Raw genomic sequence first — 19625 nt, forward strand, 5'->3', positions numbered from 1 at the left:
GCTTAAAGTTCACTTAAATCGGAGTTTTTTTTATATAAAAAGTTATTAATAAAATAAGTTTAAGGACATTTTGTAGAATGAAAATTTGTCACGAAATTGAACTGATTGTTATAGTTATATGAAATTCTTTTCATACAGTTTTGACCTCAAAAATGAATTTTTTAGGTGTGAAAATGTATAGTAACATATAAGATTCATGAAAAACCAATTCCCAAACCATTGAGAACCTTGAAATCAAGTTTAGGAGTGGAACTTTGTAAAACTGAATGACAGGGTAATTTTAGATAGTAAACAACTTAACATTGGAATCCGTGCCTCTGGACAAAGTTACCCTAGGATTATTTATTCTAGAATTGTTGATTTAATTGTTATATTATTGCTTAGATAAACTGCAAAATATGATGATTGATGCATGCTCTGGAATTGTGGTGATCTTTTACTGATAGAATTTTTTAGATGTGTATATATTATTTTATTATTGTGGAATGGTACAACCGGTAGAGTGTGAACTCTAACGAATTATATCTGTAGTGTGTGAATTTACATTCTGTCACACATGCACGCACATGCACACACACATATTTGTATATTATTATTTTATCGGTACGCGTTGTGGTTTGGGTTTGGGGGTGTTCAATCTTGACAAATTGTTTGTTATGATCATTAGATGGTTTCAATCATAGTTACTATGTTGTCCAATTGTTTGTGTGATAAGTGATTTATGTTGCTTAAGGGGCCACAATTGGTTCCCTAAGAGTAATATGTAGGCCTAAGCCTCGTCTCTTTTTCTTGTTTGTTTGAAGGTACACATTTATTGATGTACGTGGCATGAGGACTACTCATGCAATACAGTGGCAGAAGTCAAGAGAATTGGAGAAAGAGTAAAGAACCAATGGTTTTATTTTCTTCTGTGAGAAAGTGGATAATGGACAAAGATACATTGAGGTATAATGGCTGAAGAGGTTTGAAGAACCTGGGGGAATTAGCAAGTGGTGACTCTCCGGTATTTGATGCACTCATTTGGTGTGAGTAACTCACAAGACTCACTTAGCTACTCCTAATTGGCTCCAAGACTATGCTTTTTGAGTTAGGAGCATAGGGATCAATGTACATTGTATCTATATGTGGTGATCACTCCCGACTGTCATCCACATAAATGTATAAGACCATCAAGACCTATGAGGATTGGTGGTAGAGGTTAAGCCCTAATGGGTGACAAGTGTGTCAGTAACACGCTTAGGATCTCGAGAGTGTTGGTTGCTTAGAAAAACCACTTGTAGTGGTTAATTAGGTTGTATGTTTGCTTTGTTGGATTATTGTTTGCTTGTGGCATTTGAGAAACAGAGGACTCACCTTTACAACCACACAACTTTAAAGTGCTGAGGATGTCGATGACACTGAGGCATCTGCGGGCTTGACGTTGCTCACAAAGAAAGCGAGCATGGTCGTGCACAGTAACGTGGATTATGTGTTACACTTGCCATACCCGAGTTCACTTCGTGCTAGTAAAAACTTTGAATGCAGTCCCCATTATTGTAGACCACACTTAACTTGCTATATTCCATGGGGATTTACATCTTACTCAGAGGTTAGTTATTATGAGGACTTTTGCTTGTATCTTGGACTAGAAGAGCTTCGTAATGATTTGGAATTCCTGTGAACTCTGGTGGAGTACGATGGACGGGGCAATGTTCTCATATATAATGTAAAGCCAATGCCCATAGTTGAAGTTACAGAGGATCAAGGAGACCATGCGGATATGTCGTCTGAGGAAATCGAGGAGTACATGGAACTTTTGTGGTAGTTAAAGCCGACATCCAAGGAGGAGAGTAATGATCCTTTTGAGGACATGTCTTAGATGGTCTAGTACTTTTAGCATGATTGTGTTATGCTTTGGTCCTAGGTTTCTTTTAATGATTTTGATGTATTTTAAGAGATGTTTTCTCTTAGGGCATGTATTTTGTTGTAGCAAGAATGTAAAATTTATTTTGCTTACTTTCATCCTATATAGGTTGCATCCATATTATTTCTCCTATGACACTACTTATGTTATTTAATTATGTATGAAGACTAAGTTATTTTATATTTGAATTTATTTTAATTCAATGTAAAGGTTTATTGTTTTACGATCGACACGTTTGTTTTTTAAAAAATATAGGAAGAAATTTTACTAATTATAAGCACCGGTTAAAAATTTGTGATGCATATCTCTGAAATAAATTAAATTAAAGTGTTTTCAAACAATATTTTCAATCTAAAATTTGAGGTGTTATGACATATACTTTTGAACTTAATTAATATACTAACTTTTAGTTTTATTTCCTTTATAACTTGTGTTTTTGTTTCTTTTCTTGTTAAAAAAATACAAAGAAGAAGAACACAAATACTATTTTTAGACATTTTGCATAGTGTGAGCCAAATAAGAAATAAGAGATTAACAATTTTTGACAACTTTTGATGGCCAAAATTTGATTTTCTATTTTCTATTTTAAAATAATTTAAAATACAATTTCATGACTGTTAAAAACTATCAAAATCAAGTCAGTAAATAAATTACAAAGTCATTAACCGCTTTAATTCTTTTATTGATTTGATTCTAACAATTTTTAATGACAGGAAAATCATACTTCAAATTTTAAAATAGAAAATAAATTTTTGGTAATAAAAAGTTTCCCTAAATTGTAAATCTCATATTCCTTGTTTTGGCTCATATTATGCAAACGGACTAAAAAACATTTTATTGATTTTAGAGAATAAAAAAAACAATTTTAAATTTGGAAGATTAAAAGCAAAATAACTCAAATTTGAGGAATTAAATATATCTAACGGGGATAGATGGTTGGAGACACTTCATTGCCATTGGCTCCACACACACACTGAAAAACATTAAGACAACAGCATAAATATATCTAACGGGGATTTGAGTTCCCCCAAAAGAACAAATCTGTTTTTGTTTGCCGTACGTAAAGATACAATTTTGATATAAATAAATAAATAAATAATTAGTTCAATAAATAAATAATTACCTAAGAGATTTTGTAAAATTATATAAACAATTACTTTTTTCTACTCCTACGCTAACCCCTTAATTTTTGAAAAATATACACTGGTACCTAGTTATATATTATACTAACTTCTTTAATTATTTGAAAAATATTATACCAAATTCTCGAAATAGAAATTATTATAAATGTAAAAAGGTAAAAATTTATATAATTTTACAAAATCTCATAATGACCAGTGTAATTTATTATTTGATAAATACACATGTAATTTTTTTTTTGAATATTGACAATAAAAGAATATTTAAAATCAGTGATCCAGTGATAGTATAAAAAATACAAATAATAACTGTATAATAAATACATAAATAATAATTGTGTGTATTTTTTCTAAGAGAAGTAGCATATTTACAAATACGAGAGATAATTAAAAAGTTATAAATGAGAAATAAAAATAAACAAAAATTATAAAAGCCAATAAAAAATATAAACAACCATAAATAAAGTAGACATTATTCATAACGAGTAGATAAATTATTTACTGGATAAACCGATAAACAAAAAGTATAGAAAGACAAACAAAACAAAGATGAACACTTTTTAGCTACTATGTAGAAATGAGAAAGTCATCATAAGGTGTAAGTACTATACACACCCCAACACAAGAAAGGTAGAGTTTAACAGTGAAGAGAAAGAAAAGAAGCAGCAGCATAAGAAGCTTACCGTTGGTGGTGAGGCTTCGGGAACAACCACACCGTTACCGGTGATTGTTCTATCATTCATCGACATTGGGAATCAAAGACCCGATTTCAAATTCAAGTCATATTCACTCAATAAAAAAAAAGGCTAACTTCACTTATTATTTCTTCAAAGCTCTCAGTTTTATTATATTCCTTTTTTCCACCGTGACACAGCTTCAGAAGCCATTCAAAGTTCAGATCTTTATCCATCTTTCATCTTCCATTGCAGGTTGGTTTTCTCTTATTGGCCTTAAAACTCATGTGGGTTTCTTTGTTTTGTCTTTGAGCTTTGTGGGGCTCAGAAAAGTTTAGGCCTTGACGTGGCTTTCTTGACCAATTGGCTTCTCTAATCATAAGTGTTTGTTTTCTAGATTGAATTATGGTTCTGAGGAAGATTGATGAAATTGATGATTAGTAAATTTTTGTGGTTCTTTTAGCCTTTGAAGTGATCAGGGTCTTGTTTGTAGTCATCATGCCTAAGAAGTTTTCTTCTTCATTGAATTTGTCGAGTGATTCTTGAATTGTGTTCTTCTTCTGTGTGTTTTTGTGTTGTGACCATGTATGTAATGCATGGAATGGTTGCTGGCAAGTTTTGTGCTGTGCATGCTTGGCAATTTTGCATCTGGGTTTTGATGAACTATTTGTGTGTTTGATATGTTTTGCTTTGATCTGAATTTGTTTAGGTTATCAATTACTATGCTATTATTGATGATTGTAGCTTGATTTCCTAGGGGATTATCAAGTAGGTCATCATCACTCGTCCTTACCCCTATCCTTTTTGAAATAGTCTTTCTCATCTTTGCACGCTTATGTATTTGAATTGATTTACTGTGAATCAACAATAAACATCATGCTGGTTTGTCAGTTTGAATGGTGCAACCTAACTGAACATACATTGTGTTTTGTGTGAATTTGGTTGTAATGATATCTTTCATTATCTTATAATATGGATTCATAAGTCAGGGTCGTATATATGTATCAAAATATTAATGATTGTAATCATGGTTTTTTCTATTAAGGATTGTTATTTTCTGTGGGTTATAAATGACTTTGTATGATTGACAAATGTTAGTTTGTTACAATGTTAGTTTCTGTTAGTAGAGGAGATCGAACCTGCGACCTTTCCCCTCTTCCCTTCTTCCTTAACCATCCAACACACCTTATATCTACATATCAAAGTGCAATTATTTTTTTAATCCGCAAATGTTAGGTTTTTAGAATGTTAGTTTTTGTTAGCAGAGGGGATCAAACCTACGACCTTTCCCTTCTTCCCTTCTTCCTTAACCATCCAACCCACCTTATATTTCCATTTCAAAGTGCAATTAATCATCAGTGTGATATGTCCTTATTTGTACCAAATATATGTCTGCACATAAATATGTTAACTGCCATATCTCTTGTACTTTTTAATGTCATTATTTATCAATTTTATGCCTGTACTTCAGGGGTGATACAGAATCAATTAATATGCGGGATGTGGATAGTTTAAATAGCGAAGGATCTGGAAAATCTAGTTACTCACAGGAACAGACTATGTCCAAGCTAGTTTCCTCGAAATTCAAAACAAGTAGCACAAAATGCCAAGAGAAGAAACACAAAGTTAAGTTAAAATCTCATAAACACAGAGCTGGTACAAACAAATCAAAGAAGACAGTTACGGATTCTTCCATAAAGGCACCGCTTGAGGATTCTTCGAATAAAAAAGTGATTATTAGAAAATATCGGCATAAAACCGATGGGAAATCTTCGCGGATGCTGTCTTCAACAAAGCTAGAAGGAGGAAAAAATTCTCATAGTTCTGGAATAGAGGGGAATGATGTTGATGGGGAGGAAAAGATTAAAAAACATAAGAGAAGAAAGAAGAAAAGACAAAGGAATAACATGGATGTTGATGATGCTTCACGCCTGCGAAGGAGAACAAGGTACCTCTTAATCAAAATGAAGCTAGAGCAGAACCTTATCGATGCTTACTCTGGAGAAGGTTGGAAAGGTCAAAGGTATGTGAAAATATTTTAATTAGCTTATATTGTTTTTCAAATGATTGAATGAGATGTAGTCTTCCCTACTACAAATTCAGATGAATCTGTAAATGGATTGTTATTATTATAAGTAGGAAAAATATGATCACTATATTGCATCTAGGAATATTTTTAATTTTTTCATGAAAAATTGGGGCATATATTGTTAAGGAAATTTGATATATACCTATTTTACATTGGCAGGATAATCATGGTAGTGTTGCGTATAATGCATAATTTCTCCATCAATAGAAAAGATATAATACTAGGAAATTATACAACATGTGAAGAAATGATACGAAGTTAGTTTGATAAAACAGAAATCTTAGAAATTGTCCAATTCCAGATTTCTGGACCCTAGCCATGGTAGTGTTGCGTATAATGCATAATTTCTCCATCAATAGAAAAGATATAATACTAGGAAATTATACAACATGTGAAGAAATGATACGAAGTTAGTTTGATAAAACAGAAATCTTAGAAATTGTCCGATTCCAGATTTCTGGACCCTAGCCATTGTTGAGGAAAGCTTTTGTTTAGTCTAATTAAATTACATGTGAAATGACAATTTGAGGGAAACTTACTTTGTCAAAAAGGAAATAGGAAAGACACAAACAATCATAATCAACAATGGTAGGACCCTTGTGTTTACTATGTGTCATGTCCTCAGAAGGATATTTTTAGAATGCTTTTAGATAATTTAAGTTGTCCTGCAATTATTAACCTATGCTGTGTATTATTTGACTTATTATCGCAAACATAGGGGAAAAAAACACTTGTAGAAACCAGAGAGAGATGGATAAATATATACTTCTTGCAAGAAACATTCAATTTTATTTATTGGACATTCATTTGTATGTCCATTAATAGTTTCCCTTGTTTTTAAGGAAAATTTTCTTTTGTATTTTTCTGTGTGCTGAAGCCTAGGCAAGATTTTGCTTAATTATCATCAGTTATGTTAGATATAAAATCATTTATAAACCATTTATATGAATTTATTCTTTTTTCTCATGTTGACCATACTTCCAGAATTGACATTGTTTATGTTATAATTATTTTCTTAATGATATTATATTTGTTTCTCTGTAATTAAATGTGTTCTTACTAGTGCTTTTTTGACTCTAAAATAAATTGATGAATTATTCTGAAGTTGAATTTTTTTAGTTTCTTTACATATTTTTCCTGTTTCTTGGAAAAATTGCTTGAGAAACAATGCAGTGTGATCTTAATTGAAAAACAATTAATAGTTTTTAGAACCAAAAACTTTCCCTTGAGAAATAGTTAAGTAACTGATCATTATTCTTGCTACAGTCGGGAGAAGATTAGGCCAGAAAAGGAGCTACTAAGAGCAAAAAAGCAGATTTTAAAATGTAAACTTAATATTCGTGATGCCATACGCCAGCTGGATTCTCTTAGTTCTGTGGGTAGCATTGAAGATTCTGCCATTGCTCCAGATGGATCTGTTTATCATGAAAATGTGAGCAAGTGTCAAAACTATGGCTACTTCACTATATTGTGTATTGATGTTATCTTTTTGCATTCTTTCCTGTTCAGGACCTTTTATAATGCTTTGCATCTTGTTTTGATTTTCTAATGGGGAATCATTGATTGCATACTGTTTTCATGTCAAATCAATTCATACAAACAAGGGATGGCTCACCATTTCCAAAGTTGAATATTTTTCTGGTTTTTTGTTCATCTAGATATTCTGTGCCAATTGCAAACTACATGAAGCTTTCCCAGATAATGATATTATACTCTGTGATGGCACATGCAATCGTGCTTTTCACCAGAGATGTCTCAATCCTCCTTTGGATACTGAAAATAGTGAGTTCCTGTTTACACCTGTCAGCTTGTTCTGTAACCTTTATTGTGCTGATTTTTTATTCGTAAAACAAATTGCTTATTATACATTGCAGTTCCTCCTGGAGATCAAGGCTGGTTTTGCAAGTTTTGTGAATGTAAGATAGAAATACTAGAGGCAACAAATGCCCATCTTGGGACTCAATTCTCCCTAGACAGTACTTGGCAGGTTTTTTACCTTAATAGTCTCTTATCCACCAATTTTTCAAATTTCAACTTCTCTTTAGATATATTCATTCTTACTGCTATAAGTAGTAATGCATTTGTCCAATAAATTAAGGATGTATTCAAGGAAGAGGCTTCTATGCCTGATGGTGACATTGCATTGCTAAATCCAGAAGAAGAATGGCCATCAGATGATCCTGAAGATGATGATTACAATCCAGAGAAGAAAGAAGACAGCCACAGCATCGACATAGAAGGAGATGATGGAAATGCATCCAATGATTCAACCAGTTCTTCCAGTCTGTGGTCTTTGAATGGTGAATGTCCTCCAGTAGATGAAGGCGTCAGTCATGAATACTATTCTGTTAATAGCTGCATAGATTCTAATGAATCTGGGGAAATAGCATGTGGCCCTAGGCAGCGTAAAGCTGTTGACTACAAGAAACTCTATGATGTGAGTATCTAAGTTCTCATTCAACATACTCATGAGTTCTCAAAGTAATGTTGACAACTTCAGCAATAGTATAGAATTCAAAAGTCACCAGCCTTGAGTTTATAGTGCAAAATTTAAGGCTTTTGTTAAGCCCCACTGCCTGTCATTTATTAACTGGTACCGTGTTGGTCTTTCTTATAAATTGGGTTGGGAAATATTTGATTATAGTAGTGATTAAAAATGAATTTCCAATTAAATGTATTATTTTCTCTTGGTTGTTGTACAGATGGAAATTTTGTGCTTCTTCACTTTTTTGTGCATGGAAATACTACTAAAAAAGTAGTGCTCCCTATTTTCTTCTCTGGCCATAAGTTTCATTTGATTTTACGTCTTTTCAGGAAATGTTTGGGAAGGATGCTCCACCTTGTGAACAAGTGAGTGAAGATGAAGATTGGGGTCCTGGCAAAAGAAAGAGAAGAGAAAAGGAGTCTGATGCTGTCAATACTCTTATGACTCTGCATGAAAGTGAGAATAAACATTCCAATAATGAGAAAAATGATACAACAAGAGAGGGCTCTTCAGGCATACAAATAAGAAGATCTTGTTTCAGGATTCCGGTTGATGCCGTTGAGGTATTACTTGTAGAGTTGAGTAATTCCTGTTGTCATCTTTCTTTGTTGTCATTACCCCCTTCCTCTCCTCTTTTGAAACTCCAGTTGACAACACATATATAAATAATTATACACGCACTAATTTGTGTCTTTTAATTTTTTTTGATGAAATATGCCAGAAACTTCGCCAAGCTTTTGCAGAGAATGAGCTTCCTCCAAGATCTGTGAAGGACAGTCTTTCGAAAGAGTTGGGACTAGATCCTGAAAAGGTTATGCCTTGCAGTCTCTAGTTGCATCTTGTTTCTACATTAATCTGAAATTCTGAATTTGTCTTGTAGTAGTGTTACCTTTGTTAAACATTATGTATTAAACAGCAAATTTTGTACTATCTCCATCTGCAAGTTACTTGCATTGCTTTTGGTCTTTATTCAAGTCAGTCAGCTCTTGACCTGTTCAAACTCTGTTACTAATGTGTTAGAAAATGCAGGTTAGCAAATGGTTCAAAAATGCTCGTTACTTAGCACTTAAAACCAGAAGGGTAAGCTTTACTGTTATGCTTTTGCTCTCTCCTTTTTCAATTTACGAGTAATATTATTTCTTTTATTCTGTTCTTTCTCTGATTCATATTTTTTTAGAAATCTGCCATATGTCTCTTCTGAATGATTATCATCTCATCTAGACATCCTTTAGTGTTGATATATTTATAATCAGTCGGTGAATAAGATTTATAATAACTAGTTCAGTTTATAGGCAGTTGGGAACAAGATAGTGAATTGGAGGTTATTTGATGAAAATTAGGATCCATCTGGGATTTAGTAACATGTTTTTGTGCAGAAGTTTGAGAAGACCAAAAAATGCTTCACAATATCACTCAAACTCATTGTTCTTATTAATCTGTTAATAACATGGCATTTATTTATGTCAGGAATTAAGAAATTGTGTTTCTTGGAATCTGAAATGAAGTCTGACATAAGTGAGTGTTGTTTCAGTATCAATCAGAAGGAGAACAGCTTCAGAGTTTCACTTCTAAGATCTCAACGGACTCTATATCTCAAATTGTGGAGAAAGATGAGCTTTTGAAATCAACGGTCTCCAAAATTACTGTGATTCATTCCCAGAAGGATGGTAAAAACATCACAGGCAAAGAGAAAAATAACTTATCTGACAGTCTTTTGAAGAAAAGGCAACAACAAGAAATACCTCCACCTTTGGAAAGAGAAAATGGCAACAAGGTGCTTTTCTACTAATCTAAATGTTGTCTTCTGTTTGCGTTTTTGCTTGCTTGAGAAGCGACTATGCAGTGCAAAGTATTTCAAAGAACACAGAATTTTTCTTGTAGATCACTTGAGAAAAGGTAGCCTATGTTATTGGAAGTTCTATTAACAATTTGTTGCACTTTAATGTTGTATTTTCAGGATTCTATGGAGGTCAGCAATGATGTTAAGTTGAAGAAAATGCTGAAAAAAAGGAAAAGAGGGGTAAATATTATATTTGAAGGAGATTCTCAGGCAGCAGAGTTGGAATTTGAAAGACTCAGCAAAGTGAAGAGGAAACTAGATAGCATGAAGCAGAAATTAAATGAAGTTCAAAATTGCAGAGCAAAGGGTTCAAATGAACCCTCTATTATATATGTACCCACAGCCCAATTAAGGGAAAAGGTTGAAAAATAATTATATTTTTTTATTACATTTTTGCACAGCAGAGTAATACATAATATATGTTGTAAGTTTGATGTACCTACCTTACATTATAAATAAAAATGCTACAATCTTTTTTTTAAAGTTAATAATATTAGTATATGTCCGTTGCTAGATGCTCTTGGCAGAGCAATGAGCAATTAAATAGAAATTTTTGTACTCAACTGTGAAGTAAGTACTCTACTCCACTGCTTGCAACGTTAAAATTGAAACTAGCATTGAAATTGACCATTGCAACATTAATGAATATTTAACTAATTTTAGTATTCGATTGAAAATTTGGACTAAATATTTAAATAAAATATTAATGAACAGAATACCATTTTCAATCCAGACTCAATTATAATAGGTACTAAGTCTCAAAATTTAAATAAAACATTTAATGAATAGAATACGGAATTTTAAATGAATAAAATATTTAACTAATATTAGTATTTAATTAAAAATTAGGACTTAATAAATGTTAATTAAAATATTAGTCGATACGTTATTGAATAGAATACCAAAACTTAAATAAATATAATATTTAACTAATTTAAACATTTAATTAAAAACTAGGACTTAACAAATATTTAAATAAAATATTAATTAATAGAATATCAATTTAAATTTAGAGTCAATAGATATTTAAATAAAATATTTAAAATCTGCAGGTCCTTGAATTATTTTACAATTTTTAATTAAGTTCCCGAATCATTCTTTTTACGGCACGGACTTAATTAAAAAAGAAATAGAAGTTCCGGAATTCAATTAAAAATATTATTTAGGGGCATAATTATTTTTTTAAAAAAAATAGGAACCTACTAAATAATTTAATAGTAAATTAAAAATCATAAAAAAATATGACTTAATTGAACAGTGTATTTAGAAGGAGTGCATTAAGTTTGTCCAAGCAGAACTTGTAAGGGAAAACTAAAAATACAATTAGGGGGATTCATTCTTCTGGAATTTGAGAATACTAGCTGAAGAACTTGCAGAGAGGTTGAGAATACTAAACTTAAAACCTCCACTGTTAAGAATGTTGGCCTAAAAATAAGATAATAATCACCGATGAAAGTACTAAATAGTAGTAGCCTATAGAGACTTCAGAATAATATTGTGGAAGCCTAAGAAGAGTTTAATAAGTAATAAGGTAAGTCCTTGAATTATTTGAAATTTTTTAATTAGGTGCCTGAATTTTTATTTCTTTTTTAATTAGGTCTCTATCGTTAATGAAACGATAAGGATCTAATAAAAGTTTAAAAACTTAATTAAAAATTATCAAATAATTCTAAGACCAATTAATTTAACCTAAAAATTATGAAATTTTGATTAAATTGAATAGTTACTTATGATCATGTTCGCTAATATATTAATCTTTATGTACATTTCATGTTATTAAAGTTAAGGCATCTAAATAATAATGTGGCACACCTATATAACATGTGAGTATCATGTGTCATTTGAGAGGTATAACTTTTCATGAGTCTATAAAACTATAACACGGATGTTATTTTAGTCTTAGAATTCTCGCGTTATTAATTTCACTTTAATCTCTGAAATTGTAAAAGTCTCTTTCATCTTCTTGAGTCTCATGACATGCAATAAATCTCATACCAAACATTTCTGTATTTACAATCTTGCAAGAGTTTACTTAGTTCAATTTTTACACTTTATTTATCCTAAACCATATATATATACATTTTGTTAGGATTAAAAAATTTACAAAAAACAAGAAGAAAAATATCAAAGCTTCTTTTTTAATCAAATACATATCATGAATGTAATATCTGAAAGAGAGAAAAAGGAAAAAAAAAAAAAAGCATATTACTATTTTCTTGTTTTTCTAACAAATCAAAAATTTTCTAATATGGTCAATTAAACTCAATCATGCCTTCATTCTGGGCCGTTGATGTGCGTTGACTATCCTAAACTGATGTCTGATCTGCTTCTTTTCTTTATAGCGTAGCACACTAGCTTTTCTTACTCCTCCCTCCCTCCACCAAGAAATCGACATGTCCTGAAACCACACCAATATTGCAAAACCAAAAAAAAAAGGTTCAGTGCTTTTGCACCACACTGCACTACTATATAGCACTAGTATAACATGAACACCCCCACTAAACATTTTGAGTTCAGATTTCAGAAGCTACACTAACACATGTCAAATGTTGATAAAAGGTAGTAATACTATATATATAAAAAAGGATAATAACCAATAAAAAATTTAGTGAAATTACGTACATATAATAATAACAAGAAAAACTAACAAATTAACGACTTATATTTATCGTTAAAATAATATCAACAAAAAACTTTTGTGAGTTAGAGAGATCGTTATACAATAGCAAAATAGAGAGAGATCGTTATATATATAGTGCAATTCATGTAATTACGTAAATATTATGATAAAAAAATAATGCTTTCCATATGCATTTAAATGCAAGGGTCGTTCTTTTAATTTTTTCCATCTATTTAAATATCAAATAATTAAGATGTTAATATTGATATAAAAACATAACCCCGAAACAAGCCCTATTTTAAACTTTGTTCATAAAATAATGAAATATACAGGTCTCTAACTAAAAATACATTATTATATTTAAATTTGTATTTGGTTTGTATATGCATTATTAATATAAATTCTTTTTACATTATTAATCAATAAAACGTTTTTTCTTCCAGAAGCTATTATGTCTTTAAATTTTCTTCCAAAAGCAAATTACTTATAGTTAAATAGGGACCATAGGAAGGAGAAGGTTCAGTGTTTATTTCACAGTGAAAAACGAAAGTTTCAAACCTTTTTTCTTTTAGACTTATTCAAATCGCGAGCGAGAGACGAGCAACGTAGGGTGACGTCATTTCCCGGCGAACCATCGGCAAATGGCGACCCCCGATTGGACCAAGCACTCCGAACACCGTCGTAATTCAATTTCAACCGCAAGCCCTTACTCACTGCTACCTCTGATAATTCCTGAAAATATAGGGTGATTTGAATGATTAAGAGAAAAAAAAATTGAGTTCGATCATATGTTATCAAAATTAGTATTATAAAAAATTAACATTTGTCCATAAAAAAAAAAAAAAAAACCTCTGTTGATTTCTTCACCACCTTTTTGTTTTTCTTGTTCTTCGTCTTTGTCTTCTCGGTCGTTGTTGCCATTGCGGTGGCCGGAACCAAATCCTCCGCCGCAGCGTGCTTCATCCGCGGCGAGATTTGAAGCATGTCAACCACACAAAAATTCCACCACTTCGTATCATCTCGCCGTAGAGCCCTCACGCAACCGAATTTCTCGCCGTCACCGCCGTGACACGAAGCGGCACGATTAACATCATCCTCTTCAACTCTTCCTCCTCCTCCTCCCATGATGCTATCGATTCCTTCCTCTATTTCCTCGTCGAGCATCGATTGGCAATCGAACTCTTCACTCTCAAATTCATCGCAATTCGGCACTGAAGTGCTCAATTCGCAAGGCTTATTAATATTCTCTCGCACGCCGAAGAAGACCTTGTTCGACTCCGTTTGGAAACCACGTTTGCTTTCAAGGAGAAAAGAGAACGCGTCGTTGTCGTTATTTTCACACTCTCTGAACAGTAATAACGGTTCTGACGAGTGGCTAATATTTTCTGTTACTGGTTTGGTGAACTTTTCGGGTTTTTTTAGGTTTTTTATTGAGAAGAGGTTCGGATGTGCTGTGGAGAGGAGTGTGGCGGCTTCATTGAAGGTTTGGTTCGGTCGCTTTCGGAGGGTACGAGGTTTTTTCGTGAAGATTATTGATTGGGGGGAGTTGGTGGTTTCCGAGGTTGTTGTTGAAGAAGGAGAGGAGGTGGGTGAAGTTAGGGTTGAGGTGGATGAGGATTTGGCCAAGTCCAAATTGAATCCATGGGTTCTTCCGCAGCTTGAACTCATTTATTGGTTCAAATCTTAATTGAAGAAGGTATTTGAAGTGTGGGAAAAGTGATTTTTTGAACTTTGGTTGGAAAATGGAGTTAAATATCAGTTTGTGTCTCAGTCTTCAGGAAAAGGCTCTCTCTCAAGTAGTAGTACTATTATATTACCTAATTGGATTGTCGAGGAAGATAATGACTTTTTAGAAGGTGCAAAACCCTATACCCAATAAGTAGACAGAATACAAGTTGTTGGCTATGGTTTTAGGTTTAAAAATGGAATAGTGTTATTCCGCCGCCCAAAAATGTGGTAAAAATTGGAGATGGGAAGAAAAAGAAAAATTAATTAAATAAAGAGAATAAGGGGTAGATGTGATATAGTAAGAGTTTAATGGGTATGTGTTCTTGTAAAAGTTTTTATTATGTCATGCATTAATATAAGAGATTTTGCAAAGTAATTTTATTATGTCATTTAATTAATTAAACCACCTGATAAATTTGCTGACATGACTAAAATGAGTATGATTTTTACTGTGAAAAATATACTTAGGTTAAGTATAAATGAGTCTCTTTTTGGAATTGGGGACACTTTGACCCAGGAAAAAAATCATAAGAATGGATAGATAATATATTGATTTTAAAAAAAAAAAGGAAGATAACATTTTAGGAATACGATGAATTTCCCATTTTATTAATAAAAAAAAGAATGCCATATATAGAAAGATCACCGCTGAATTAAATATATATTGTACATTCTAAACCTCTCTATTGTAGCCAAAATCCAAAAAAGAGTGGTGTGTGCGATATATATTCAGTCTGAAACACAAGTCCAGAGAATTAAGAAACGGAGCACAGATATCAAATTGGGTTTGGCTAAGTAAATATCTGAAAGGAAATTGGAGAGTGTGAAGCACGCAGTAATAGACAAGAGCAGGCTAGGGGATAAGAAGAGAGAATGAATGCTTTAGCTATAGCAGAGAGAAGGTCACGGGGAGAAGTAGAAGTAGATAATGGAAAAGAAAAGACCACAAACCCGTTGGAGGCTCTTTACTGCACATATATGCAAAATGGCAGACGAACGTATGCTCACTGACTCTGGAGATGAGAACGAAGGAAAAGACAATCATGCATTGTTTCATGCATGGGACCACTGCATTTAGCTCTTGTGTTTTTTTTTCATTATTAATATTCCAACTTGTTTTACCCTAACAGTACCAATTTCATTGTTTAAACATGTTAAATATTTCTCAATTTTATAATTATACATATGCATATATATATATATATAGAGAGAGAGACTTATCATATGAGAATGATCACTTTATGTGACAATGAGAATGATTAATCTCAACATTTAGATTAAAATGAAAAGTCAAGATTAAAGCATTTAAAATTCAAATTAAAGTTTTATTTAAATGTAAAATCTCTAAAAGATTTATCAAACAATAAATCAAATATCTTAAAGATTTAATTTATTTTATCATAAAATATCTCGAACCTATTACCTCCATGACCATTATCGTCATGATCGTTTTCATCACAACTATCATGATCACCGTCACAATCACCGTTCACCGTCACCACCACCATGACCGTTGTCACTATTACTTCCACCATTACTATCACTATGATCGCCCCCATGACCACCGACAACAGTGACAACGACGGTGGTTTTAGCAGCAATCACGGTGGCGGTATGGTGGTGGTTGTTGCAGTGCCGATCTTGACATAATTTTTTTTTCCGATAAAAGACATAAGTTAAATATTTAAGATATTTGATTTCATGTTTGATAAATCTTTTAGAGATTTATGGTTAAATAAAATTTTTATTTGAATTTAAAATGTTTTAATCTTGATCTTTCATTTTAATCTAATGATTAAGATTGGTCATTCTCATTCTTACATAAGATGTTCATTCTTATATGACACACTCTCTCTACGCACTTGGTTTTAGCCATGGTTATTTTATAGCTTACCAACGGTTCAAATTGACATTAATTTACACTTTCGGTGATTATAAAACTGACGTTAAAACATTAGTCAGAAATCCATATGTCAATGTTTTTGCATGACCACCAGATAAACTACTGGAATGTTACTTTCTCTGTCGTCTATATTTTATCTTTTTTTCATACACACATCTAAGATATCTTCAATGTAAATAAAGTACAAGGAAATGTAACTTGTTCATCCGATAGTGAGTGAGAAAAGTGAATAGAAATACAAAAACAAACAAATGTAACTTGTTCATCCGATAGTCAGAACCTAACCGAGAATTATGGTGAAAAAAGTGAAGAGAAATACAAAAATAAACAAATAAGATGAAAATGAGTTATAAGATAGTGAGTGAGAGTAATATCATTACTCAAGAGTATAATGTTCATTAAGAGTTATTCTTTAGAATAAATTACACTTGTACCCTTAAACTTTTTTTGAATTACATACAACATTACTCTTTTTTTTATTCATGTACTAACTCTTTTAATGTTTGAAATGTGTAATATGTGTGTGTATGCGTCTTGATGTTTGAATATTACATTGACATCCCATATATGGGAGGTTGTTATAAACATTAAACAATGAGGGGTATTATGTATAATTTGAAAAATCTCAAGGAGTGTTAATGTAATTTATTCTATTCTTTAATAATAAGAATATCATTTTAAGAGGGTTGTTTTCAATAAAAATCATTTCTAATAGGTTTTTTAAACAAGAGATTTTTTTAATATTTTATCTATTTCAATCTACAATGTTTAGATAGAGTGTTATGTGTTTCTCCCTTGTTATGTGTTATGTGTTTCTCCCTTGGATTAGACTTTTCATCTCCCCTTGATCCTCTTTTTGTATTATTATTTTTAAATAAAGGATTAGACTTAATTTGTGCATTTATGCGGGTGGTTGTTGTGGTGCCAACCTAGTTGGGATGACTACAACCACCTAGCTTCTTATGCAGCCTTTTTTTTTTTGTCTTAAAAAAATGAATTTCAACATTTTTTGAAAATGAATTGTCAACAGTTAAAATAGTATTATAACACAATATAAGTTGTTTATCATAAATTTAAACTATAATTTGTAATTTCATAATATTTATTTATTATAAGTTTTAATTATAATATTATTTATAAATTCAAAATTATTTGGTTAATATAATTATAAAATAAATATTAATCACGTGTAACGCACATGTTTAAATACAAGTATATTTTAAATTAAATTTTAATTATTCATTCGGTCCTTGTACCTTGACAATCTTTACATTTTAGCTTAGTATGTGTACCTAAAAATTAACTACTTGTTTTAGTCATCCCCATACATAGGGATGATAGAAAATCCCAAACCCATGGAACCCATTTGAACATGCTCCAACTTTTGATGAGGAAAAAATGGTTTGACTAGGTACAAGATTGAGGTTGACTTTCCCCCAATCATTTGAAGCAAGTTAGGGTTGGGAATATCAATATTGACCCTCTTAGGTTAAAATTATTAAATTATCCTTAGTAAAAAAAATATTATTGTAATGCCATTAGGTTTGGGCAATTATTCATTCATCGTTATCCCATAACATAAATGATTTTCCCTAGTCATTGTTGTGTTCTTTTTACCATCGATCGATCGCTCTTAAGTCTTGTTGGTGTCATTGTTAGACATTATCTCTCTCTCAGACTACATCACTCACATCTCATTGGTGTTGGCAATCAACTACAAGAAAATCAAAAATTTAATAAGGGAATGTGCCCTCACAAATCCCACACTAATTAGATCAACAAGGGATTTTCTAGGGAACATTCACTTACGAGTCTCCCATCTCATCATCTATATTGTCACTACTACACTATTATGTTTGAATCCTTGTTTGCATGTTTCTTATTGGTTCATATGGTTAGACTAATCCACAACCAATTTATCATTTTCAAGGCAGATTTTTTAGTATAAATAATTTATTCAGTAAATTTAAACAAGTGTTACAATTTGAATATGATTAATTGTCTAATTTTAAACTTCTGCTAAATTGATTAATTATCTAATTTTAACATATTAATTTTTTCTTTTTTTTTAATAGTGTTTGAAAGCTATTGAATTGTATTGATAATTTTTTTTATATAAAGTTATTTGTGCTTAAGTTGTACGTATTCTATTATTTCAGTCCCCTAATCACCAACAAATACAAAGTTGCAAGTTTAGCATATTTTTCACTTGCATAAGTACCATTGTCATTTCACATTAAGCCAAAGTTAAAAGTGGGTTTAGGTAGGTAGATCAAATAGTAAAAACAACGGTGATATAAGGAAACCTAACCTTACTTTAGGTCGAGGGTAGAACACCAATTTTGAGCCTTGTCTGGAATTAGGTTGAAGACATGGGCGTTGTTAAAGAGTCATGGTGGGGAAGCTAAAACGCATCCATGTCTTGTTGCTATGCTTGCTTGCACGTAAACTTTTAGTATTGTTTTGGTCATTATCATCAAATACCAATTAACATCGTTAACTATGTGTTGACATGACATTGACACAACAATCTTATGTTTAAGTCACTTTACCCACACAATCTATAAGTTTTGGTCCATATACCTACCCAACATTTTCGTTTTAGTCCATATATCAAATAAGAAGGTGATAACAACACAAATATAGCTTTGCATGCAAGTTTTGAATAACAAAACTCTGCATGCATGGCTTTACATGGTTCATCCTATAGGAGAAATGAAGAGTAACAAAATCAAATTTGAAAAATGCTTTAGATATGACAATCAGAAAGTTGCATATAAAGTAGATTTTTTTAATACAATGAGTAAAACATCAATATACACAACTTGATTTTTTTTAATTAGAACATTGTAGGGAGAAACCAAAGAAAGAAGTGAAGAATTTAGCTTACCAAGCTCAAAAGAGGTAGAGAATTTGACCGAGCCTTAGTGATGCAACCACGAGCTCAAGTGAGACCGATGAGTGAGAAATCAGATTGATGATGGTGTGAGGGTGTGAGACCGAGAGATTGAGAGGATGAATGAAAAATAAATTGGTGTTGGGTTGGGCGTGGAGATAAAGCCATATGGAATTGAGATAAAGAGGGATGCATGGATGGGTTTTTGGTGGTGTGATGGGTAAACGAGATAAAATCTGAGTGTGAGAGTAAAAGTATAAGACATTAAAATCATGAAAGTTTTAGTTTATGACGCAATAGTATCATATTAAAAGATAAAGATATAGGTATAATAACTACTTTTTATTT

At 31.8% G+C, this 19625-nt stretch overlaps 2 protein-coding genes across 3 annotated transcripts; one reads left to right on the forward strand and one right to left on the reverse strand.

The window, feature by feature from the left end:
• Positions 1-3630: 3630 nt before the first annotated feature.
• LOC114425397 (pathogenesis-related homeodomain protein-like) lies at positions 3631-10680 on the forward strand. Its single transcript, XM_028392315.1, has 11 exons — positions 3631-3971; positions 5188-5739; positions 7072-7237; positions 7464-7587; positions 7680-7792; positions 7904-8242; positions 8620-8853; positions 9012-9101; positions 9320-9370; positions 9822-10064; positions 10248-10680. Exons 2-11 carry the CDS (start codon positions 5210-5212, stop codon positions 10500-10502), a joined length of 2145 nt encoding a protein of 714 aa, XP_028248116.1. The 5' UTR covers positions 3631-3971; positions 5188-5209; the 3' UTR covers positions 10503-10680.
• A 1579-nt stretch (positions 10681-12259) lies between these two features.
• On the reverse strand, positions 12260-14635 carry LOC114367580 (protein CHLOROPLAST IMPORT APPARATUS 2-like). Of its 2 annotated transcripts, none has more exons than XM_028324772.1 (3): positions 13600-14635; positions 13309-13482; positions 12260-12528 (listed from the first exon to the last, which is right to left on the reverse strand). In XM_028324772.1, exons 1-3 carry the CDS (start codon positions 14416-14418, stop codon positions 12397-12399), a joined length of 1125 nt encoding a protein of 374 aa, XP_028180573.1. In that variant the 5' UTR covers positions 14419-14635; the 3' UTR covers positions 12260-12396. The 2 variants fall into 2 exon arrangements, with proteins under 2 accessions (XP_028180573.1, XP_028180574.1); XM_028324773.1 differs by having other exon boundaries at positions 13621-14632.
• Between the last annotated feature and the right edge of the window lie 4990 nt (positions 14636-19625).

Source organism: Glycine soja, chromosome 9 (assembly GCF_004193775.1).
Source record: "Glycine soja cultivar W05 chromosome 9, ASM419377v2, whole genome shotgun sequence".
Lineage (NCBI taxonomy): Eukaryota > Viridiplantae > Streptophyta > Magnoliopsida > Fabales > Fabaceae > Glycine > Glycine soja.

Coding starts and splice junctions, on each gene's coding strand:
- LOC114425397 (XM_028392315.1), top strand. CDS start 5,210: ATGCGGGATGTGGATAGTTTAAATAGCGAAGGATCTGGAAAATCTAGT. Junction 7,588..7,679: donor TCCTTTGGATACTGAAAATA/GTGAGTTCCTGT, acceptor TATACATTGCAG/TTCCTCCTGGAGATCAAGGC. Junction 9,371..9,821: donor TAGCACTTAAAACCAGAAGG/GTAAGCTTTACT, acceptor GTGTTGTTTCAG/TATCAATCAGAAGGAGAACA.
- LOC114367580 (XM_028324772.1), bottom strand. CDS start 14,418: ATGAGTTCAAGCTGCGGAAGAACCCATGGATTCAATTTGGACTTGGCC. Junction 13,483..13,599: donor TGGTGAAGAAATCAACAGAG/GTTTTTTTTTTT, acceptor CTATATTTTCAG/GAATTATCAGAGGTAGCAGT. Junction 12,529..13,308: donor ATAAGTCTAAAAGAAAAAAG/GTTTGAAACTTT, acceptor GTGTGGTTTCAG/GACATGTCGATTTCTTGGTG.